The following is a 27318-nucleotide window of genomic DNA, read 5'->3' on the forward strand; positions in this document are numbered from 1 at the left end:
ACAGCTGTTTCAGTGCTTCTTCACACCATCCTCAGAGCCTAATAGATCTCAGCATCATCTCGAACTTCACTGCCTGTTGTGTGGGTGCGTTCGATTGTTGAAAAGTGTTGAAATGTGGTGTCAAATAGTGTGTGTGTTCTGAAATTGGTCTGTGTGTTGAGGATTTAATCAGGGTGTGTTTTGGTGTATCTGTATATTTCATATTGTTCTAATGTGTTGAGTTTTTGGTTTTTGGGTTGTATGTGTAGGATTTCCATGTCTGTATTTGTTATTGTATGTGTGGTTAGCACAAAAACACACACAAGATCGCATCCTCATTCAGAAAACAGAAATACAACATAGCATACAGAATAAAAACACACTACAAAGATATCTCAACACACAAACAACACAAACAAATAAATACAACCACACAGGCGTATACAAACTCACATGCAATAGTTGCGACAGTTTCTACATTGGACAGACAGGCAGATCATTCCAAACACAATACAAAGAACACATTAAAGCAATAACCAGAGGACACAATACATCTACATATGCCGAACACATAACTAATGCTAGCCACACATACAATAACATAAGTACAGACATAGAAATCCTATACATACAACCCAAAAACCAAAAACTCAACACACTAGAACAATATGAAATATACAGACACACTAAAACACATCCTGATCAAATTCTCAACATACAGATCAATTTCAGAACACACACACTATTTGACACAACTCTTCATCACACGAACGCACCCACACAACAGACAGCGAAGTTGAGATAGCGCTGAGATCCAGTAGGCTCTGAGGATGGTGTCGAATAGCACCGAAACAGCTGTAAGCCGCACATGCTTACATAATTAACACGAGTAAGATCGCCATTTAATCTATTATTTATATTCAAGTGTTAAAAGTAGTGTACGAAAGATTCAACATGGATTAAACTGAAAGCTCGTAGTAGCCAAAGTTACAGGTGAAGTGTAATAATATGAACAATTTTCCTTCTGGTAATGCAACATAAAGGAATTTGGCAACAGAGCAAACATATTCTGAAGACTGAAGCTTGATGGAGAGGAGGAGGGGCAGTGATCTAGAATTCGTACGATGAAGGCCATTTTGGGGTAGGTACTATATTGCAAGTCTCTAAATGTTTTGTCTGATGAACACCTCTATTTGAGCATATCAGTATTCTGGAACTGTGGCGATAATACCATATTGATTCTACAACTCTGCTAAAACTAAAAATGTGTAATCAGAAGAATGCATATAAGACGAGGGTCATTCCAAAATTAATGCACGATATACTTTGAACATGTTTAATTCTACAATGTCATTATTACAATGTGTAGACACCCAATAGAAATATACGATATTTTTCCAAAAATTCTTGCCTTTTTCGACAGTCTTGTGCCACAGCAAACAGAACAAGGACTTGTACCATGTTAAAAGTGGTAAGATTGTTCTACCTAATTTTGGGATCACTTCCATCGAGGAAACAAAAGATAATCTTGTGTGTCTTTAACACGGTCCAATACAGCACAGTCAAGAATGAAGCTTCTTCAGCATCCACACGTAAATTTCAGAATCAGTGGTCATTGGGGTTCATTTTTGCCTGATATCTACAAGAATAAGTTCTTCAAGTCCCAGAAAATCATCATTATAACTTTTTTCTGCCAAATTTCCTCATTGGAGATCTTCGTGACTTATAGAATGAAAGTAGGCTCAAGATTTAGTGAGCTCAGCTGTTTTCGCATACAAAATTTGCTTATAGTAAATGTGAAATACTTGACATGCTTGATCTCGCAAATCAAGCTTTCAGGTATAACTCCCTGTAAAGTTGATTTGAATAATTTCGAGGGAAAAATTGTTCCGGGGCCAGGCATCGAACCCGGGACCTTTGGTTTAACGTACCAACATTCTACCAATTGAGCTACCCGGGAAGTCTACCAGATGCCTGGCCCCGGAACAATTTTTTCCTCGAAATTATTCTAATCAACTTTACAGGGAGTTATACCTGAAAGCTCGATTTGCATAATACACGTCACTGTTCGTTAACAGAAAACCACAATTTAAGTCACACAGAGTTAGTGTGCACTCATTGTTGGTTGCTTGAAGGTTGTCACCCCACTTTGAGGTCTGTGGATATAGAGGGAAAAATCGGATCGGTGTCGGGTAGAGTTCCCAGGTAGCTCAGTTGGTAGAGCGTTGGTACATTAAACCAAAGGTCCCGGGTTCGATGCCTGACCCCGGAACAATTTTTCCCTCGAAATTATTCATACTTGATCTCGTTTCTATATAGTGTAATACTATTGGGAGAGGGAGTGGATTATGTAGAAAATAGCGTGTGCATTGTGCAAGTAAAATTGTAGAATAAAAGGATTTTTTTATGTAGTACCAGTACGTGACTCTTTAGGAACTGAGCACTTTCTTGTCTGCCATCGTTGACATATTATTGCGCTCAAAGTATAAAATTATACTTTTGTCGAAGGAACCTCAATTCGTCATATAAAAATTCTATGGTTAATGGAAATTTTGCAAGTATATACAAATTACAAACTACAGTGACAACTTCTAGTCTTAAAAGATCGAGAATGCAAGGTACCAACAACTCTGCTACTACTAAATCACTGATAGTATGTGTCAGCTTGTCGAATTCTAATCATACATTGACTCCTGATGGAATTAGCTCGAAAGAAAGACATTTTTAAATGCCTTTTTCGTAATCAAAGGTTAATTTAAAACTGTGGAAAGTTTTCATAAGAAAGTAAAGTAAGATGATAATGTGAATATTATATTTTTTACTATAAGAAAGTAAACTTAAGTATCAAAGAAGACTGTGACATAAAACGAAAGAAATGCACGAAGTGGCATCTCTTAAGTAGGCAGAGAGCAATAGGTAGAATCAAACCATAATATTTTAATAATTTAAAATATGTATTGTAGTTAAATAGTAACATAATTTACAATTGTATTTTGATATTAAATATTCATGAAAGCTTGAAGTTAATAATAAACACGCATAAATACGATAAGAGAATTTGATAGAATATTTGCATTTCACAATAATTAACAGAAAAATTACTTCATACAGATACATTTTATAGTACAGTTGTTGTGCGATGTACAAGTATTACGTTTTTATTCTGCTAATGTATAGTTGCTCAAATTGACTTGTTTAAAAATGTTTTATCATTATATTTTGATACAGGCATAGTCCGCTCTAGATTCATCGGACTAACAGGGATACTTTATACTGCGTGTTCAATCCAAAGTGTATCATGGCTCGCTGTATGTCGTCATGTGGCTAGCAGATGAGCCTAGAGAATTCAATCTTCCTACATTTCCGCAGAGGCGTATTACCTATGTGCCAGAGAAGTTGCCTGGCAAGTACGGCGTTCATTCTGAAGAGTACTTACCAATACGTACCGTAATGCCGGTAGTGGCAGGAATGTGAACTGTTTGGAAACACGTACTGAGGTGAGTTTTTTTCTTACTGTCGGGATATGAGGAGAGGGTTAAAACGATTACTTACGTATTTGTTGACATTAACTTCGACGGTCAACATGGACACGGAGCATTTGATTTGTGTTGTGGAATGTTGCCGTACGCAAGCGATGATAACAAATACCCTGCATATGACTTCCTGCGCAAAACACAGTTCGAAAGAGGTTATGGTAGCACACAGACCGTACAGACTGCCATCTGTTGCTACGACGTTCAAGTTATACCATACACGTTCTCAATTCAGATTGAACGCCTTGATTAATAGGCAGCTTCTCTGACATAAAAGCTGAAACTCACTTCAAATCGCTGACTCACCAACAGTGACGTCATGACACACTTTGAAATGAACACCCAGTAGTGTACCCATGGTGTCTACTTGTCCATAGTTTCAGAGGGATGCCTAAATAATTTTAGTACATACAAAAACCAAAAAAAGACTGATTAAATTAGTGTGTATGTAGATGTGAGCAAATGTTTTTGGTTCAATGCCTCTTAATAGGCACTTGACAATGAAATCATTAGCAGTCTTGCACTCCAGTACCTTCGTATGATGCCTTCTTCTTGTAGCAATGCTGTGCGTCTTTTGATGTGTCCCATGTTCATCACACATGTATGAGAAATTATTATCCTCTGTCAAACAATTCTGACTTGTCATCAGCCTGAACATAGCAATAGAAGATTCACATGGCCCTTGGAGGATCATCTCGGATTTAGTCAAGAAAATCTCTTACTTTTCATCTTTTGCTCTATCCGAATTTTGTTGTTTTACTTCTGATTAATTGTTTTACAGAATAAAATGGAAGTTCATTATTAGATGGTTGTAAAATTTCGTTGTCCTTTCTAGCCAAAAGGTCAGCTGTTTCATTTCCCTTTTATATCACAATGGGAAAGAATCTACTGTAAACCAATTTTTTTTTAGTTAGGTAATTAATAGATAATTTTCTTACAAGCCGCTTTTGTAGACTGTTGTGAAATTATAGCTTGTATGGCTACCCTTGAATCTGATATGACAGTGTTTTGGAATTTATTTAATCTATATGTTACTGTAAATGTACGAAGACCGGTAAATCTTAGAAATTACTGGTATAACCTAACATTTACTGTTATAGTGCGGTAAAACCCCGAAATATCTCATTAGATCCATACATTTTGAACTTTTACCAAGGAATGTTGGTAAATCTCAGGATTTACCGATGCGAGCTGGTAAAAACTAGATCGAAGAGTTCAGAACGAAGAATTCTGCCTCCGTTTTGTTTGTGCAGGTTCAGACATAATTGCAGGATCGATAAAATGAAGCGGTTCTGAGATGCTGCCAAAGAAAGAAAATGAAAGCAGCCACTTCCAACAAAATTCCAAAACTTTCAATCGGACATAATTTGAGAATCAAAGTACTGGATGTAGACCGGGCAAAAATTGACGCAAAATCAATAATAACAGTGGTCATAAATATTCAAGATGACGAGTTTTGTAAACTTGGTACCAAAGCTGGCAAACTGAAATCATTGTACACTAGGAACCAATTTACATTGTGCAAAGAAAATTTTATCATCATCGAAGAAGTAGGAAAAGAAGAAATTAGTGTACGGGAAGTGGTTGCAAACTATCTTTTGTTGGAGGACAAGGGTTCAAAAAGTGTAATTGTTTAAAAATAGTGTTGAACAAAAAAAAAAAAAATTGCGTAAATCATCTGCCATGTTGTGTAATTCTAAATGTCATAACAGCCAACCTTGTTGTAACAAGAATTAACATTCATAATGTTTGCTTTACTTTATTTGTGGACATGGACTGTTTGAGGGAATATAAAGGCTTTGTTAATTTTTGTACTGAATAATATGACAGTGGTTAAAACTATAATATTTTTCACTACTTTTAATAAGGAATATTGTTTATTATAATCACATTGGAATGTAAGAATATTTAAATAACTTCAATTTAAAATAAATATAAATTATTTCAGTCATTGCTGAGGTATTTTTATTTATGTTTTCAAATAGATCCTAAAACAATAAAGAGATGAATCGGAAATGGATATGTAAAAGTGCGAAAAACGGCAAATCTTAGTAAAGATTTTTTTTTATCACAACTGATCGGTAAATCCTGAGATTTACCAACATCTCTTGGTAAAAGTTCAAAATATATAGGTTAATAAGATATTTCGGGGTTTTACTGCACCATAACGGTAAATTCTAAGATTTACCGGTCTTCGTTCATTTACAGTAACATATATAAGAGATTTTGCAAAGATATATAAATAGTAGTAGCTTCTTCAGAATTTCTTGTATATTCTCCTATAGAATGGTAAAATGAAGAGACGAAATGTTGCTCTTGTTTATCTTAAATTTAATGTAATGAAAGGATCCAGCTGTACATATTTGTAAACCCCTCCTTTCTTGTGTGGGCATCTTATCTCAGTCTTAAAAACTAGTTTATCTACATAGTTCAGATTTTTAACATCGTCCATGAGGACCAAAGTGTGTTCTATATGAATGGTCTTTCATTACTAATTTTTTTTTTTCCTTTGAGGTAAGTTTTTTTTTTTAAATTCCTGTACTAACTTTATAAAACTTTCCTATGTTTTCAATCTTTCACAGTTTTGATATTACACGAATTATTTCCTGGATATGGCAACGTAATTACTTTCTCATACTGTATTAGTAGAATGAGAGACATATTCCTGTGGGAAATTATGGAATGGGAGAACCAGGGCAGAAGAAGAAAAGGCAGGCCATCAAATAATATATGATTGGATGGATGAGGTGAAACTTAATAATGATAAATAATAATCGGTGGTGTAAACAGCCCATGAAGGGTGAAGGCCGACCAGCTGGCTGCCCACATGCCTCAGCAGAGATAAACAATCATCCAACCAAAATGGGGGTATCGTTTGGTTAGCACAATGATCCCTCCAGCTGTTACAGCTGGTTTTCGGAACCGGATTTCAGCAACTACTGAGCTTTCCAAATTCATCCACGATGCTGTGTGGGCACTGGTCCCATACACTGGTCAAAATTCCTTCCCATGTCTCAAACTAGCATGCATTCGTAATGCAAGTCCAAGTCGTGATGCCTTACTCCACGATGACTACGGCACAGGACATAGGCTACTGCATTAGTGCTTGTTTTTCCAATTACTTACTTACTTACTTACTTACTTACAAATGGCTTTTAAGGAACCTGGAGGTTCATTGCCGCCCTGACATAAGCCCGCCATCGGTCCCTATCCTGTGCAAGATTAATCCATTCTCTATCATCATATCCCACCTCCCTCAAATCCATTTTAATATTATCCTCCCATCTACGTCTCGGCCTCCCCAAAGGTCTTTTTCCCTCCGGTCTCCCAACTAACACTTTATATGCATTTCTGGATTCGCCCATACGTGCTACATGCCCTGCCCATCTCAAACATCTGGATTTAATGTTCCTAATTTTGTCAGGTGAAGAATACAATGCGTGCAGCTCTGCGTTGTGTAACTTTCTCCATTCTCCTGTAACTTCATCCCGCTTAGCCCCAAATATTTTCCTAAGAACCTTATTCTCAAACACCCTTAACCTATGTTCCTCTCTCAGAGTGAGAGTCCAAGTTTCACAACCATAAAGAACAACCGGTAATATAACTGTTTTATAAATTCTAACTTTCAGATTTTTTGACAGCAGACTAGATGATAAAAGCTTCTCAACCGAATAATAACACGCATTTCCCATATTTATTCTGTGTTTAATTTCCTCCCGAGTGTCATTTATATTTGTTACTGTTGCTCCAAGATATTTGAATTTTTCCACCCCTTCGAAGGATAAATCTCCAATTTTTATATTTCTATTTCGTACAATATTCTGGTCACGAGACATAATCATATACTTTGTCTTTTCGGGATTTACTTCCAAATCGATCGCTTTACTTGCTTCAAGTAAAATTTCCGTGTTTTCCCTAATCGTTTGTGTATTTTCTCCTAACATATTCACGTCATCCGCATAGACAAGAAGCTGATGTAACCCGTTCAATTCCAAACCCTGCCTGTTATCCTGAACTTTCCTAATGGCATATTCTAAAGCGAAGTTAAAAAGTAAAGGTGATAGTGCATCTCCCTGCTTTAGCCCGCAGTGAATTGGAAAAGCATCAGATAGAAACTGACCTATACGGACTCTGCTGTATGTTTCACCGAGACACATTTTAATTAATCGAACTAGTTTGCTTGTTTTTCCAATACCTCAATTATATTAAGAGTACCGGCATAGCAAAAATTGGAGTTGTTTTTACTGCTCCAGTAATTTATCTTAGAACCTGACTTTGAAATAGATCGAGTTTATAGAGATATTATCCACTTTTTTCCTACCAGTCTTTTTATAAATATACGAGATTATATATATTAGGTGAAAGTCTTGTTACCTTCTCTGTAATAGTATCTATGCTGTTGTTTCATGATAGTTTATCATAAAAAAAATTACTCCAGGATATTTGCCACTTAGTCCTAGACGGACTTCTATTGTGAAGTTATGTTCACTGTGTTCTTACCAAATAAGAAAATGTCGTATGCTGCTTTATCAGTGTTTATGTTCATTAAATTGTCGAAACTTTTTTTTTTTGAGATCCACATGACTAAATTATCACCTAACAAGCAGTTTTCTTCGGAATGTGTATGATAAGAACTTTCTTGTGTTAAATTTTGACGTACCTTGTTAACATGTTTCGACCTATTTTCGGTCATCTTCGGAACTGGTCGTTGTTGGTCTTGGCTCCTCTTGTTTCCTGTGTGGGTGCGTTCGTAATGTAGAGTCAAAGAGTATATGTGTTTTGAAATTGAGTTGTGTGTTGAAAATATCGTTGGGGTGTTTAGAACAATATGAAATATACAGACACACGAAAACACACCCCCACGATATTCTCAACACACAACTCAGTTTCGAAACACATACACTCTTTGACTCTACACTACGAACGCACCCACACAGGAAACAAGACCAACAGCGACCAGTTCCGAAGATGACCGAAAATAGATCGAAACATGTTAACAAGGTACCGGTACGTTAAAATTTAACACAAGAAAGTCCTTATCATACATATTCCGGAGTGATGCAGTGTTAAAAGTTGTGTAATCAAGATGTATAAGCAGTTTTCATTCCAGCCTTTTCCAGGATTTTTGAGGAGGTTATTGATGTAAACACCGAATAAAGTTTCACTAAGAACTGATCCTTGGAAAACCTCTGTGTAACTGTCTCTATTGAGAAGTAGCATTATTAAATGTATTGCACAAAATCGTTGTGCTACGAATTCTGAAAGTCAAAACATATTATCCTTTATGCCCATTTTATGTAATGTTACATTCCAAATGTAATCATAAGCTACTTGAAAGCCTATGAAGTTAGTCAAAACATCCTCTCCTTTATCGAAAGAGTTTTTAATTTCTTGACAAAGATTAATGACTTGTTCATCTGTAGAACGAAACTCCCTAAATCCAGCTTGGCGTGGGAAGGTAAGATATTACTCAAGTCTGTTTAAAACCATTATTTCCACTATTTAAGCTATCACACATACGTAAGTTATATTAGTCTAGAAGTTGTAATATCTTGAGAGGATTTCCCCTTTTTCAAAACAGAAATAATAACTGCTTTTTTCAATCGCCTGGTATTGTGTTTTCTCTTAAATGTTTCATAAATTCTGGGTATAAATTGTCAATTGCCTGGCCCTGGAGATTTCCTGATTTTTAGTTTGGCTATTGCTACGTTAAGTTCGTTGTATTTGAAATCTGTATAGAAAAGTGTACATTAAATTTTCTTTATTATCCATATTTATTTTTCTTTTAGGTTTTTTAGTTTTTTTTATATATATATATATTTCCAGTGTTCCAGTATTTATAGTATTGGCATAATATTTGTTAAAAGATTTTGCAATAACTCTGTTATCTGTTAAAATTGTATAATTGTGAATAATTGGTGTAGGCATTCTATCATTATTTATGCTATTCAAGAACTGGTACAGATTTAAACTCATCTGTTTTGTAATTTATATTTTCTATAAGCAGATGTAACAGGGTGACAAAATGGGTCGAACAGCTACCTCAATCTTCCTTTACTATGTATCCTGTGTGTACTTCTTATTTCTTCAGTTCGGAATACCGGTACCTGGTAACAAGAGTCTGATTAATTTCCATCTCACAAATTCTGAATATCATTTAAAGTTATCCTTGCAACGCGTTTTGAATTCTGCAGTTTCATAAATCCATTACATTGGATTCTGACGAATCAAGAGTTGACTGTATTTGTTTTCTATAAAACAGCATTACGGTTTAACCACTGCCTGCTGGATCGCATCCTATAGCTGCGTAAACTGCCTGTTATTTTACCGCTAGGTGGCAGGCAGTGCCCACCGCTATTAACATTATCAGTATATGCAATGTCATTACCTGCTACCTAGTGGCTGTTCGCGCATAATCGTTGATTGGGCAGGCAGTATAAGCAGCCATAGGATGTGATCCAGCAGGCAGTGGGTTTAACAATTAAAAACACAGCTATTACATACTGGGGCCTGTTTCTCAAAACTCATGGACTAGTAATACTAGTCTGTACACTAGTAATATTAGTTTATTGTACAAGTCTGTGTTTCTAGAAACTACAAGGGTAAAGTAGTAGTTACCAGTTCACAGACTAGTAATATTGGTCGATTTCACCAGTTCATAAGTGACTTTGTTTCTCAAAATGCTAATCTAGTTGATTACACTAGTATTCAACAGGAATATTCCTACAAGACTCTAAAGACTGATGATTTCTACATTATCAGTTACCAGTGACAACCTTTCTCAGATAAAACAAAATATTGTAGTTATTTTCTTTTAATATCTGGTTTGGTGATTCCAAATGAAGTGATGAAGAAGTTGTGAGAAGAGCTAAAACTATATCGAGAAAGAACAATTATTATTCCTTTATGGGAGCATTGTTTAAATATAATGAACGGTTTAGGTAAAGTACTGAAAAGCTTGAAAAGTTGTTAAATATAGTGGGACCTGCCATAACAAGACAAACAAATAGAAGTCTTGCATTATCAGCAAACTTCAAATACAAATTGCTCTACAAATCGGGATGTTGATTATTTTCCAATGCCGTCTAGTCTTTCTGTCCTAGACCTGCAACACTTGCAGAATTTTTTCCTAATAATATACTACCAATTCATCAACTGTAGTAATTTTTACTGGCTTTCCTCCTCCACTGCCAGTTCTTCTGGCATTGTCAACTTTAGCCTACAAATTAAATATAAAACGACAATAATTTATGAATAGATCAAATATAAAACTGAAAAAAATTTAGCGAATTTTTCATCAAGTCATAAGTGACATTCATGTCGGCAGTAGACCCACTAGCTACATCATAATATGTTCATATTATGATACTGTGAACTTGAATTGGTACTTATCAAAATTACTTTCTTAATGTTAGGCCAGTAAGTGTCCCTAACGTATGCATAATCTTTGTTCTGAGGTATCAGTTCCATAGCCCCACACATTACAACACTTTTTGTCCATTCGTTTACTTCATCATTTTTTGTTAACATGCTTGAAAAAGCACCGAATAATAATCCTCTGATTCATTAATCATATTGAGTATAGTTAATTTGCTTTCAACTGATGGAATTTCAACCGAAAAGAGAAATCAAAACCAAAGCACAAACAACTTAGCCTTCTAATATCAAATAACAATACCTACCAATGCCTATAAACAAATGAACTCAATCAGCTGACTAGTGAAAGAGATCATGTGACTGGTGAAACATTGTCACAAGTTACTAGACTGGTAAAATAGTTTGAGAAACAGAATCTACTAGAGCTGGTGAAATATATAGTGAGGGTCACATAAGAACAGTTCCTAAACAGCAAATATTGCCGTCTTGTCAGTGTTGCCAACTGTTACCAGATACCACATGATCCTACGTACTAAATGACTTATTTACTTACCGTACTTTATGTTATTCTAAATAATTCAATAATTTATAACATATTTTCGTAGGCAAACTATATGAGAAAGGGATCAACTTGTCAAGTATTTTGTCTGGCAATACGAATACGAAATTCATTGGTTTAACTAAACAATGACTCACAGAACCTAACCTAAAAATGTATTTTGTTTGACCACATGAAATTATTTGTACCAACTCCGAAAACTTACCCGACTATAGTCTTGAATTATAAACACAATGCAACACACAAAATAACTATTATGTATTAATATCAATACTGATATTAATTAATTATTAGTATGTTCAAATTTCACTAGCTTCCAGTAACCGCCTCAGAATTCTAGTACAATTTTAATTTCATGGAACTCCAGTACCGATAAATATTGTCGACATTTGTCTCAGCTGCCAACATACCAGTTACAAAATCACTACCATTTGTAGTATTTATCAGTATAGAAATTCGAAACGAAGTTGGCAAAAGAAAATTCAACCTGCAAATTAGAAAATCACCATAATCCACTAGCATATGTAGTAATGGTGGAAAAGTGGTTAGGTTTCACCCTTAGGGTATGAAGTAAGCTGACCCGGACTATACTCTGGTAACTAGTAACTGGTGAACTACTAAACTAGTATTTTTGAGAAACAGGCCCCTGTAATTATATTGACGTTGCTCTGTTTTTTTTAGTTCTGTCTAGGAACTGTTACAATAAGTACTTTTACTATTTATGAACTTGTAAATTTTGAATATGGGTGCGTGTATACAGACACTGAAGAAGAAATGTGTAGTAGCGAGTGCATTTGATTTAAATGTGGATATTGGAGTAAAACAAAACATTGCCCTAGTGCACCATATTGTAGTGGTGTGGATCGTGTTCATGTCAAGGCTGTGCTAAACATGTTGCTACATAGATATCAGATATGTGTACATGGACGTGGCTATATCCTGTAAATATTCTTCACGTGGACTCTTTACTCCTTATTTTGAGTGTTGTATCATTAAGAAATTAGTTTGTATAACTCTGTTTGCAATACAATTGTTTTATGTTAAGCAAAGAGGAGATAAATTTCTGTACAATATTGTCATTTATAATTTTGCAGCCTTTGTTACTACAATTTATTAATATCAATGGTAGTTTTTTTATCGTGTGCTGTAAAGGAGCATACATGCGTAATTTTTACTTAAGGTTAATTTAAAATTTGTTTGTATATATTGTTGTTCTTCATAAATCTGATGACAATAATAAAGTAACACAGTATTGTAATTTTTAGTACTACCTTACTGTACCTAGGTATGGCCCGAAACATGCTTAAGAACATTAAATGTGAAGCACAGGAATGCCATTTCATAATTTCAATTAAGAAACACGCCAAACGAATTATATCTTTGCACCAAAAAACAGATGCTCCCTGGACCAAATTATCGTATTTTATAATTGTTTGAATGCAACAGAAGTCAGAAGCCTTGCTAAACATGTTATTGCTGAAGCACTACGAAATGCCACTGAACGAATATTTCACACTTTTATCACTGCCAATGTTGCGCTATACACCAATTTTCGGCAATCTAATGTAAAAGACTGCCTACAAATATCTGGAAAGTTTCAGAGAAAATACACAAATTCAATCTTCTAACACGATTTTTTAGTTTTTAAATTAAGTAATTTGCTGGGAGACATCGTTAGATATAGGCCACTCTTACACTAAACCTGGAGTCATTTAAGCTTATTAATCAAATAATACTTACCGATTTTCGGTAATTTCATAGAAGACGGGCACCTGGTTGGATGTACTAAGTATTACCAATCTTTTTACTTTAGAGTTAAATGTTAGTGATTTTTAGTGACTTTTATATGTTAGTTCTAGGTTTTTATACGAGGTGTCGCATTGATGATGTTTCAATTTGATTGGTTATAGTTGTCATTTGTTCTAGAATTTTCGTTAATTTTGAATGGGTAATGACGTTGTTAATTGTTCTTGGTTGTTTGAAGTGAGTGGTGTTATACTGTTTTGCTGGCTAAAGCTATTGGAAGTTTGTCATTTAATGATTTTCCTTCGATTTGATTGGTTATAGTTGTCATCATGTGTTCTAGAATTTTCGTTAATTTTGAATGGATAATGACGTCAGTAAGTTGTTCTTGGTTGTTTGACGTGAGTGGTGTTATATTGTGTCTGATGGGTAAACCTATTGAAAGTTTGTCATTTTATGATATTTGTGAAAGATGTGTGAACATAGAACAGAGCATTAAATTTTATGTCGATTTTGGTTCAGTTCTTTCGCTGGTGAATAAAAATTGTATCGATTGTTGACGAGAAAACTGTTCCTGTGATTCCAAGGAATTGTTCATTGAATTCTCCGTACAAGTTAAGGTGTAATAAGAGTTCAAAGAGAATTTCATTTTGTGTAAATACATGGTTTAGTTATGTGAACTTGACTGTACGACAAAGTGGTGGTTTAGTTCTTTGTTGGCTGCATGCTTTAAGTTTAGATTGCCTTGAAGCCTGTGTCATAATGCAAGTGAAGTGGTTGTCTTTGAAGACGTCAATGAGGATTGAATTTTGTTTGATTAGGTGATAAATTATTGTTTTGTTTTGTGTTTTAGTGATTTGTAGGGGTAAAGTGCGGACGAAAACTGCCAGAAAAGTACTACCAACTATGAAGTTCAAATGCCAGCAAACACCATAAAAATCAGAGGTGAAAAATTAAACATATTTTCATTTTTTGAAAGGCTTTTTCTTCCTTAAAAATATGAATATATGTTTGATTTTGTAATGTTTGGTGACATTTGAACTTCATAGTTGGCAGAACATTTTGGTAGTTTTCGTCAGCCATGTTGGATTTTGCCCGTCTTCTAGGAAATTACCCGATTTTCTTATATCTCACCTGTATGTAATTTATATTTTATACATATTTCATTGTTATTTTCCATCCGAAGATCATTAAGAACGCTGAATATTACTTAATATCTCCTTTCTTCAAATAGTGTTTATATGCCATGCTAATTTTAATTTGTTTTTTCATAAGTTAACAATGATGCACATTGGGAGCAACTTATAAGAAATTATTTTCATACACAATCCACGCTATATTCACGTTGTTTTGAAATTATTAATCGAAGATGGTTCGCTTATTGTTTATTACACACACATTTGTATGTAATTTCTATTCCATACGTTTTTTTCTATCCCAAGATCATTAAGAATGGTGAATAATATTCATGCTTGTTTTCTGTATTTCTTAAAATAATGTTATGTGGCATGTTAGTTTTTATTTGTCGTTATTTACGTAAAAATGATGCGCTAAAACTAAAAAAAAAATAATAATTTCATACTCACTCCACATCCTATATATTCACATTTGTTTTTGAGTGATTTATTAAAGAATGTACCGGTATTTAAAAGACTAATAATTTAGAAACAGGTTACATAAATCATCCTTGTGCCAAAAGAGAATGCTCCCTGGACCAAATTGTCGTATTTTGCAGTGGTCGTCAGTACTCGCTGAAATGGGTAATAATATAATATAATTATGTTGTACGTAGCAAGATCGATTATTCAATTGATAGGATATTTTATGAAGTTGTCACGACTGAGATATCTATTGTCAATTGCTTTTATTTGTCAGAAGGCCTTGACTGACGGGTATATAAGGACTGGCGCTCTCAGCGGTGGAGGTCGGGGTTTGGGATGGCCCACAAGCAACAAGTTATACTAAATATGTTTAGGATTGGTGTAAAACTGGCCTATGTCTCTCACCCGAAATGGCGTGCCTGTGTTTCACAATTACCCTTAAGAACTAATGCATCATTAGCTGGTTTTCTCTGGGATACTGCACCTCGTAACACTGCTCCATACTGTTTCATAAATCGTCAATAGAATACTGGAAGTTGGTTATAATTATGATTATCACCAACTACAAGTTTAATATGTCAGATTCATTCCAGATTACATCCAGCATAGTGAGTGATCTTTTTCTACAGTTATTTCCTTGAGAATAGATATGAGCAATTCTTTGTAATATAGCAAGTAGTAGTTCCAAAATTTGCATCAGTTTTACAAAACTTTTGTCAGCCTCTATTTCCAATTAGCACAACCTCGGTTTTCACACAGCATATTCGACCCACCTCTGTGAAATTACTTTATTATTATTATTATTATTATTATTATTATTATTATTATTATTATTATTATTATAAGAAGTGTAAAGAGAAAGTAGTGTGATGCTATAAAAATTATTTTAGATTTTCACAAAAATACAAGTTTTCGGTGTCAGATTTTGAAAAGGTGGTTCTGGTTATGACATTTGTCTGTGTACAGAGATTTCTCAGGAACTAATAGTCTTTAATTTGTTCATATTCAGTATCTGCGTCAATTCAGTCTGGAATTCGCATTAAAATACAATAAAATAATTTTTAATTAATAAATTAACGGATCTCTGAGGGAAATGTGCTCAATATTCAGACGATTTTATTGGTAATTTTTTTATTACACAGAATAAATCGACTAATGAAATGAAGTTCATTCAAGAGAAATATTAACTTCTAATAGTAATTAGTGTATACAGTGTTCTACTTTTCATGGTGAATTCAGCTTACGATTTTAGTCCCTAATTTAATAAAATTGGTCTTGTAAACCAAAAATAAGAGAAATTCTAGAGAAAAAATACGGCAAGATGAATAAACAAGTAGGCTAGCATTTACAAATTTGGACAAATATTTTCTAAGAACGATTTTCACTAGTCTTAGCTTGTTTCTCTGATAATTCACTGATGCATAACTAAATATTACAGAAGTTCGGTTTCTTTATAAACCATTACTAAAACTTAATAAAGAATGACACATGAAAATTAAATACAAATCGAAATATTTACTTTTTAAACTTTATTACTCACAATATTACAATAAACAATATTGGAAAAACAGTTCATAAAAGTTCATCATGTATACATTGCTTATAAAGACAATAGCACCAAAATTACCTTTGCACTGTATCTAAAAAAAGAAAGAAATCCAGTACGCCACCAAAATATTATTGGTAGCAAAAGTACTCGCTACTTCTATCCTAGGCAAAATGATTGTTTCAATATAGATATTACAAAGCTCCCAATACACACTATTATCTAAACCCACGTCTACGAAATGCTCGTATATTGTTTAAAAAAATTGTACAAAATTTAACAAGGACTCTTGCATAAAACTAATTGTTTAAAATGAGTACAAAATATTACCTATATAAAAATAGGCATTAGATTCATATGCTGATTGTAATGTGGCATCATTATAAACCATTCCCATTTACTTTTTAACATGGAACGTGTAAGGTAAAATGTCAGTTTCCATTAGCAGGAGTGTGCTGATGCAACCTGCAACATACTGATGTCGAATAGCATTACTAATGGCTTGAGCAGCCACGTTCCACGAATCCCTACCATCTTCTTGGAACAGAATATCAGAAAACTGTTCCAAAGTATTTTCTTTAGAGTTCTGTATTTCTTAAACGACGAATATACAAGATTAGATATATTTAGCAAGGGAGGCCTAATATTCGAGATTAATTTTTGAATTGTGTATAAAGAATTTAATTTTATCGAAATTAAATTTAAGAAAAAGAGGAATAAGAAAGAAATTCTTGGAATAAAACAAATTATCGCATCTTATAAATTGGACAAGACTATTTTGGGAAAATAAATTATATGACTTCACAGTGGCATGAATCAATACCTATAGTAACATCAGTTTACAAAATAGATTGATACCACCACTTCTAAATAATGAGAGAAGGAAGGGAGGTCCCAATTCAAAATCTTGCATCTGAAATTACGAATCTCAATAATTAGGTAAAGTTTCAAAAACTTCAACAACGAAAATATTTCACAAAAGCAATATATAACTTCTCTGAATGGATTACAGATCTACAGTACTTGATTAATACAATTTAAACAAGTTTTTTAACTACAGATCTATTAACTAATGATTCCATGAGTAGCAGATATATTCGATGATCAATGTATAATAGTTAGTCACACTTATAATCCACTTGAAGAACTTCAATATAATATTAAAGTATAACATAAAAAATAGCACAATTATAATTTTAAGTTCACATAGGTTTCCTTTACTGTTAATTCATTTAGAATGTCAACATCTTTAATTTACACGTGTGCGATAGAAATTACAACTACAACATTTCTCTAATAAAATTTTTCACAGACTGTTACAATAAAAAATAAACAACCTCTAATTAAACAAATTTAAGACAACAAATGCAAAAGCAAAATACTACTAAGTACATTCTTCAAAATATACAGAATATAAAAATGTATCAAACAATAAGAAAGATACTTTGAAAGATGATACGAAAGGTAAATATTCCTTTTAATTATGTGAATTATCTTATTGTGTCCTCCTTTTGGAAGGTCGATTCCAAATATGCTTCCATTCGTCTCTGTCTTCCAAAACTTTTTTCCTGTTTATTTCATCCCACTTGTACCCCCGTCCTTGTAAGTTCTTCTGAATTTGATCTATCCAACTTTCGCGTGGTCTTCCCATTGGTCGTGTTCCTTTCACTTTTAAATTTAATATTCTTCGGCAGCCTTTCCCTTTCCATTCTGTTAAGGTGCACAAACCATTGTAATCTCTTACTTTCTAATTCTTAATTACTATGTGAATATAATAACAATTGTTACCGTACTAATTAGAACTCCAGTTACAAGATTTTTCAACAATTCCACTTATTAGGCCTACATTCTAAAATTCACTAGGCAACAAAATTTGAATATTAGTGACGTTTTTATATAACTTAATCAGTGTGAGAAATAATCCAGCACAGAGAGAGGGAGGGGAGGGGGGAGAGGGAGGGGAGGGGGAGAGGGAGCTATATATGTATTCTATATGTAATAATTCATTGCATACATTCGCAAATATCAGGAAAATAGACGCATATATGGTCGAGGTATACATAGCTACTTTCACATGCGTTTTTATTCAGAAGTTCTGAAAGTAAAACAACTACAAACAAGCCTGCTTTCTCATCAGATAGTCTTGCATAAAGTATATGGTGTAAAATTAATATACCATAAAATAACTTGGCTTTTTTATATAGGGGAGACTGTTGTACCTTTAAACACTTTCATATTTTATTTTCTTTCAATTTTGGGAAATGATATTTTTTAAATTAAAAATACTTTAAATAATTATTGAAGATTCCTTTACAACTTCGTGTATATATTTTCCTGTTTTACACATTTATTAAGGATGGAAAAAATAAAATGTAATATGTTCAAAGGTACAACAGGCTCATGTACCTTAGAACATACCCTCTTGTAAGTTGGAACACATGGTATATAGGTGGGAATATAGCTGTAAAAACTGACAATCATATTTAAAATGTATTTGCAATCATAAACCATAGCAGGCTTCTCTGATTGAGATTTTATTTCCTGGGAGAACAATAATTGCTTCAACAGCTTTCTTCAAGGCATCCGGATCAATTGGGGGCCTCTTATCTCCAGACTTACTTAGTGACATGATCTTAATATAAAAGAAAGACAAAAACCAATAGTAACGTGAACTTTGGAACATGTTCCATGGTACAAGATGTTCAGTGTTCAAAGGTACAAGAGGGTGCACGTTTAAACAAATATGGCTACCAAAACTAGAGATTCGAATAAATCACGGAAATTAAAATATGTTATTACTCACCAGATGATACGGAACACATTGTACTTAATGGATGGTAATAAATACAATCGGGTTTTATGTTAGATAATATATATGATTGAACGAAATGTTTACTTTTGGTACCGAAAAAGATTCTTTCGTTCACAGAATTCACATTTTGCAATAAATCAAACCAAAACTACGACCAGATCTACTTAGTGGCTTTCCCTACAATCTACTTCAGTTTGAGACGTCTAGGTAGTAGCAAAAAAATAAAAAACAAAAAATGTTCAAAGGTACATTATGCTAAAGATACAACAGTCTCCCCTACCATACAGCTACAACAGAACTTTAGCAAGTGAGATATTTAACCTAACTTAGAACAGATAGCATAGACATTTCAAATGGAGATATCAGTACAAAGTTAGGACTTTCTTAGAAAACATGAAATCAGAAGTGGAATGTGTGTTAGCACAATTCAGGAAGGAGTGAATTCCTTTAATTACTGTCTGTAACACTGAATGTTACATCTGACTGAAACTGTCAACTTCTGTGTATAAATCCACGACTGAACATGTACAGAATGTTAGCAATATTATTGACACGTAACACCGAACTCAAAGAATAACAAGCCCCATGGCCTAAAATATGGAATGGTAATGAACCAGTACTGAAAAATAACCAATCAGATGTATTGAGATGTGAGAATAATTTCTATATATGTTACGCTTACATAAAGAGTTAAAATGGGAAAATTTACCTTTCGTATCATCCTCTATCACATCAGAATATCCTGCGGTCCAACAGAATGCTGTCTGCATCCTTTTAATTCCACACTATTTTCATAAATCTTGTAACTATTGCATGTATGTGCATATTTGATAAGGTATTTTAATAAAGTATGCATACAAACAAAACTATTAAAATATATATATATATCAATATCACTCTGTTTAGGCCAAGAAACTTATTTGAGAATATAGTTAATTATAATAACCATTTTCTAGTGTTGATACGAAATACTTGCAGTATATTACCTAGTTTTTCTTATTAACATTAGAAAATCATTATTATAATGAACTATATTCTCAAGCGTGCAACTTAATTATCCTATCACTGCATTACCACTCTGTGAAATTTTAGGCCAAGCAATATTTTTCTCCTGCTTTATTTTATACAAGAGCTTCAAAAAACAATTTCAAATTTATGACTCACAACAATAGTAAAAAAAAAAAAAAAAAAAAGAATCGTGTGTAATACTGAGCACAATTAAAAGTAACATGCTCACACTGTGACCATTTATTGTGCAGTAATAGTTAATTGTTAAACGTAATTAATTTCCAAAACAGCTGTTTAATCTCTCGCTGTGAAGGAAGAATTGCTTCATTTGACCGAAACTGCTGTTAATCCATTTGACAGGCAAGTGAATAAGTTCACCATTTAGGAAGCAAAATACCATTTTAAGTCAGTGGCGGTTTCTCGGGGGAGGGAAGGGAGGAACGTCCTCCTCACATTTTCCTCTTTTGAAAGTAAATACCAAATAAAATATGTACCTTGAAATTCGAGGAAGATTCGATAATTTTTAAGTTCACAGCTATAAGAAAACCTCGGTTGATCGAGTTTTAAACGACGCGCAGTTAACACAAATAGACAACAGCGCACTAGCGGCCAGAGAAAGAAGCAAACTACATCATTTTTAACATAAAAAATTAATTGGCCACCGGCAGCTTTGAACAATAATGATAGTACGACTTTACAAGAACTGACATTCTTCAAAAGTATGTGATACTGAACTTGTAAAATGTACATGTAGCAACACAGACCACGTGGGTGGGTGCAGTATTCTCGCTTTCTTCAGATTATTTCCCATTCCCATTTCCATAAAACGGTTCCGGTTACGAGTTAGTAGCTAGTCTCTTCCAACACGTGTGATGCTGTAGTGTGCTCGAAAAATGCTACGAGGTTGTGAATTTCCTTGTAATTGTTAATTTGTGCAATTATTCAGCAATGAATGGAAGTGAAAACATAATATATTTTGGACAATTTAGGAAACTCAGTTTACAAGAACAGATTATTGCTATACAGAAGGGAAGGCCAACCCCAACACTACCTGGCCTTACATGTATGCATGTAGGCTAATTTGTAGCATGTTTCATTCAAGAAGGTGTCATTTAGTGCTGTTAATTTCTTTCCTTCTCTTAAGAAATATGCAGGAGCCGCCACTGTTTTAAGTCTTTTCATTTAATGTACGTATATTAACATTTTGTCACTTGGCTCACCACCTCATCAGTAGACGAACTACAACTTATTTTTTTGCTGAATGAAATAAACAAAGTCTATAAACATTAACGAGTGTTCATTTCAAAGGCAAGCAAGTCTCGATATTGAAACATATTTATGCGATATATTATGCTAGCTCGTCCTCCAGTCTCTAATACAGCTGCACATGTACAACTCTCCTAAATTACAAGGTAATGTTGGAAATTGTTTTACATGTACATTGCACGCAATATTTTCAATAGACGACAGAAAAATTGTAATAAATGTGTTATGAATTTCAATGTGGTCAATCTCAACTTCCCCAATTTTCGATAATTTTGCTTACAATCGATTCCCAGGTAAACGATATATGGTAACCTCAAAGCATTCACAAAAGTAGTAAAGTTATTACGAAAATTTTCTCTCGGGCTCAAAAATAACCAATGAAGACAAATGTTTTAAAACAAGTCTAGTTTTAATTAGTCAATATGAAAAACAAGTTTCGACTTAGAGAAAGATAGAAAAATTCTAGTAATAGTAATGTTTTAGAGGAAATGGTAATTCTTATTTTTACATAGGCCTATATGGAAGTGAATGGTAATGAGATAAAGGAGTAAAAACAGACTGCAGATAGTGTGGATGACAAGCTAGGGTTATATGGAGATGACACAAATTGAATGAGTTGCGAAAGAAACCAATTAGTAACATATTAATTACAAATCCAAAGGACGAAGAGATTGAGTTGAAAGATATTAGGTTTTTTGTTAAACCTTTGAAGTGAAAAAATTGAATCCCCCTGATGTTGAGTGTCCTAACTTTATTTGATTCCTACTACCGTCTGAAAAATAAATGAGACAATAATCAGTCTCAATAAATCATTTTTAAATGGCTTCATCCCTTCATTTTTAGTTGACAACGGAAGAGTAGATACACTTCAATCTTGAAGTAAAATTAATAAACTGTAAATTACAGTTACTTCTACGAATGTTTTGCGAATTACACTGTTATACTGTTCACAAAATATTTTATTAGGTTCATTTTATTTTATTTTTTTCAGCAATAAAATTGTCACTATATGAAAATAATAGTATTAGCGAATTACTTCTCAAATCAGGCGTTATGCACTATCTATACTGCGGACATAGAGGAAATGTGTGTACTGTTCAGATACAGTCAACCGGGTATACTTTACTCAAGGGGGGTAACTTTACACATTTCTAGAAAAATGTTTAGAAGGCAGCACATTACAGACAATGTGTAGCAACTCCGTGGAACTGATTCTATATAATAACAGCACATATGTGTGGTAGACTGAAGTGTGTGCCATTATTAAAGCTGTTATACACCATTAGAAATGTGTAAAGTTACCCCCCTTGTGTAAAGTATACCCGGTCGACGGTAGTAGTGTCCTGTAGCACAAAGGCGAAAAAACTCACCCTGGTGCTGATTACACAGTTCGGAATCCCGCTGCCCCCCCCCCCAAATAGAGAGAGAGAGAGAGAGAAATATAACCTAATCAAGATGGCAGATTGCCAGAGTGGAATGCTTGAAGTTGTCTAGGAAAAGCTCGAAAGAGTGATTGTGCATGTAATCCTGAGTTATGTTGACCAATTCATTGTGTAGCATATACATGTTCCTTTCAGTAAATACCGGTACTGTGGTATGTACTGCAAGTTCTGCTGTAAAATACTATTTTTCGCGTCTTTTAAGTAGGCCTATAATTAATATCAGTGTAGTGTTTTTGTATAAAATGTACATAGACGTTAATGAAGAAACTGTAACTTACTGTATCATAAAGTCCTCGGCTGATACCAGAAACAGATTAATTTGTTCTTTGTATGTAAAAGTAAGACTGCTGTTAACCTGTGCTGCAAGGCAACAATTACGAGGATTTAAAAAATGCGCTGTTGGGAAAACTGAACAGAATTGTAAACTTTCAGTGTATTCTGAATCTCACCGGTCCGGTGGCATCAATGACGTCACGTTGCAGTGAAATAAGGAACAAAACTGCTGGAAGGATCGATGGCTGTCATGGCGACTGTGTAAGTTGTTGTCTGTGCTACGCTAGCAAAATTTTGCGAAATTTCCGTACTGCCATCTCGTTCAAAGAAAAGAGATCATAAACAATTTATTTCTTGAACTGGTAGTAATAACTGGTCCGTTGACATGTTCGCTCATAAGCCATTAACATATTGTTTTTACGTTGTGCTCATTACAAACAATACAGCAGAACACACCGCCATGACACAACAGTGCACGATGTCATTCGTCTGCTAATTCCCGCCCTATACAAGAACCAATCAGATTCACTGATGGCGGGTGATTGAGACTGCCACCACCTCTGCAAGCTGATGGCACCGGTGGAGCATCAATGACGTCATCGGTGGAATTCGGAACACCGTGATGCCATCGGATTGCTCACCGGTGAGATTCGGAATACGCTCTTTGCCTTTTGCGTTGTTATTATTATGTGGGGCTGTACATTGGAGTTAGAACTGGAGAGAAACATTACAAACGTAATGGTAAAATTAGAAATTAATTAAAAATTACAGAAATGAACACAAAAATAAACTATTGCAGAAAGAAATTCTTAAATAATTCAGAGACAAAGCTTGATTACAGGATTTAAAAACTGCTTCATAACTACACTCCCCCACTTCAAGTCCAAGAAAAATGGGGAACAAGATTTTAAGAAAGGAAAATAATACAATTTTAATTTTACAATTTATAATTTTGAAACAAAATTTTCCTGAAAAGAATCAGAAACCACTTGTAATCTAAGCAGATCAACATATTGTATCCGTGATGTTCATGAATGAAAAATTAATTTTACTAGAAAGATTATTTTAGGAGAGAGAAAACATTTCACGTACTGTAGAAAAACTTAGATTTAACGTGATTACTGCACCACTTCTTACAATATAGCATTATGTTTACATGCATGTATGCCTCGCTTTGAGAATCATTTAGGTTTGAATTTTTTTTTAATTATGAACTTACTTCTGTTAAAAACGTTCCTTCTTGTAAGAAATTTCACACATTACACATTTTACAGATTGTTTAGAATGCAATATGAATTTTCAGTTCTCTTCATGGATATTTTCTTTCCCTTGAAAGCATGTGGATTAGGAATGTAAACCTCATTAATCCAACACCATTGCTCTTGATACTATGAGAAAACAATCTTTTTTTTAAACACTTCTGGCATCTTCACTATGGTTTAGTAAACTGTTTTGGGCACAGTTGAAAAAAACCTCTTGTTAAAAGAAAGGAAGGAAGGAAAAAAGAAAACAAGATCTCCGACATTCTGGAAGACTAATTGAAAATCGATAATTCAGATCTCACAGGAACCTTGGATGCACTTATCCACAAAACTTCCATTCGATCCCTAGATTTCTATCTCTACTAGTGAATGGAAGGAAAAAAGCAGTAATAATCAACTTAACTTGTGATAACTTTGCAGTAATACACATGTTCAATATATTACTTGATATTTGAATTAATGAGATGCATTATGTATAAAATGATACCTAGACAAGTATCAAAACTGTAGGTCTAATCTTCTGAGATACATGTGGACGTGGAATATTCCTCGTAGCTCAGCACATGTGCAAACAGAAGATCCTGGTTGTATTTACTGATTTCAGATCCATCAATGAGAACTAGACCACCGGTCACGAGCTACTTAATCAACCAGTGCCAACAAAACCTTCTTGTAGTCGCCAGATGTGTCACCCTGAAATGCAAAATAAAAATATGTGAGAAAATAAAATATACTTGCTTATTTAGTCGATCCTCTTCTACCACCTGATGTACAGGTTTTACAAAGAGCCCTTCCATCCAGTGGCGGTTCCTCGGGGGAGGGAAGGGAGGAACGTCCTCCTCACATTTTTCTTCTTTTGAAAGTAAATACCAAATAAAATATGTGCCTTGAAATTCAAGGAAGATTCGATAATTTTTAAGTTCTCAGCTATAAGAAAACCTCGGTTGATCGAGTTTTAAACGACGCACACTCATGTGCTGCTAGAAAACTGTGAGAAGGATGCGAGATTGATTGTGTGGAGGAAAGCCAATCCATTCCTCCTTTACTGCAGTTAACACACATAGACAACAGCGTGCTAGCGGCCAGAGAAAGAAGCAGAGTTTTAAAGGAAGTAAATGAACGGATAGGGAGGAGATCCTCCTCTGAATCAGCGCATGGGCGGGAAATAGAAACCAACTGGTCTTGCAGCAAGCTCGCTACCGCTGCCATCTAACGATGCTGCATTCAACCAGACTATAACACATTTAAGAGACACAATAAAAACAGTTTTAACACAACGCTACGAAAGACACCATATAAACTTTTTAAAAATTATAAATCAAAATATATTATTCATTGCACTTTATATAAGCTACTGTTCATGGTTTGAAACTTTCGAGGATATCTGAAAGTTGAAGTTGGATTTATATAAAACAAAGAGGAAGTAGTTCTACGTTAGTATATCAGATCTTTTTGGCCCCTGAAATTAACTTCCATTCATTGTCTACTAGACAGGAGTTGTCAATTTTGTACAAATAGGCCTATATTTGAAATTGAAAGTACTCCAAACTATATTATTTTTAACATAAAAAAATTAATCGGCCACCAGCAGCTTTGAACAATAATGGTAGTATGACTTTACAAGAACTGACATTCTTCAAAATCATGTGATACTGAACTTGTAAAATGTACACGTGGCAACAAAGACCACGTGGGTGGGTGTAGTGTTCTCGGTTTCCTAACAGATTATTTCTCATTCCCATTTGTGTAAAACGGTTCCGGTTACGTGTTAGTAGCTGGTCTCTTCCAACACGTGTGATGCTGTAGTGTGCGTGAAAAATGCTGCGAGGTTGTGAATTTCCTTGTAATTGTTAATTTGTGCAATTATTCAACAATGAATGGAAGTGAAAACATATTATATTTTGGAAAATTTAGGAAACTCAGTTTACAAAAACAGAAAATTGCTATACAGAAGGGAAGGCCAACCCTAACACTACCTGGTGTTACTTGTATGCATGTAGGCTAATTTGTAGCATGTTTCTCTCAAGAAGGTGTCATTTTGCGCTGTTAACTTCTTTCCTCCTCTTAAGAAATATGCAGGAGCCGCCACTGCTTCCATCTCTCACGGTCCAGAGCAATGGACCTTGCCTCTTTCCATTCAATCCCTCTCATGCATGGTATCTTGGATTCCTTGTTCCCAGGTCTGTCTCGGTCTTCCTTTAGGTCTTTTACCCTCCATTCTAACTTGCCACGCAATTTTTGGGTATCTATCATTGTTCATTCTAGCCAAATATCCAAACCACCTTAATTGTGATAATTTTATTTGTTCTACGAGAGGATCAATTCCTAGACCTAGCCTTATTGTTTGGTTCCGTATTCTATCTCTTCTAGTTTTATAAATTTATATTTGTTGAGACTTGTATACTGAAATGTACAAGCATGGACATACAAACATCAAAATTAGAATTTAGGAAATATCACTAGGTGAAAATTTTCTTTTGAAAATGTAGTCCATAACTCTAATATTTCAGTGTTGCATGAAATAACTAATATCAATGCAGTGATCTTTACATTTTGTTTATATTTCTCCAGTTCAATAAAGCTATGAAGTGTTTGACATTATTTTCAATAAGAAGGAAGTAACATGCTGAAGAAAGTAATTTTCAATCAATCTTCCTAATGTATCCAGCTATTTTCTGACAACATAAAGTCCACTATAGTCCACTGTAGTCTATTCAGTTGTTGTTTTTCATGAGAAATGAGGGGTATTTTGATCGGTATTCATTATAGATGCCTGTTGCTAGTAGTCAGAGTTGCAGTGTAGTCAATATATACTGCAGGGCTGTGTCTGGTACTGCAACTGGTACTGATGATTTTAATTTACTTCTTTTGTGGTTTATGGATGGACAGTATAGAAGAATGTGTTCCAGATCTTCAT

At 34.2% G+C, this 27318-nt stretch overlaps 1 protein-coding gene across 2 annotated transcripts in view; it reads right to left on the minus strand.

Moving 5' to 3' along the window:
• Positions 1–16304: 16304 nt before the first annotated feature.
• LOC138709636 (annexin B9-like) overlaps positions 16305–27318 on the minus strand; it is a 38212-nt gene continuing 27198 nt past the window's right edge. For both annotated transcript variants that reach the window (XM_069840546.1, XM_069840545.1), the window contains exon 9: positions 16305–25094. In XM_069840546.1, coding sequence (XP_069696647.1) covers positions 25044–25094 — 51 coding nt within the window. In that variant the 3' untranslated portion in view covers positions 16305–25043. The remainder of the gene's footprint in view (positions 25095–27318) is intronic.

The sequence above is a fragment of the Periplaneta americana genome, chromosome 11 (genome assembly GCF_040183065.1).
Source record: "Periplaneta americana isolate PAMFEO1 chromosome 11, P.americana_PAMFEO1_priV1, whole genome shotgun sequence".
NCBI lineage: Eukaryota > Metazoa > Arthropoda > Insecta > Blattodea > Blattidae > Periplaneta > Periplaneta americana.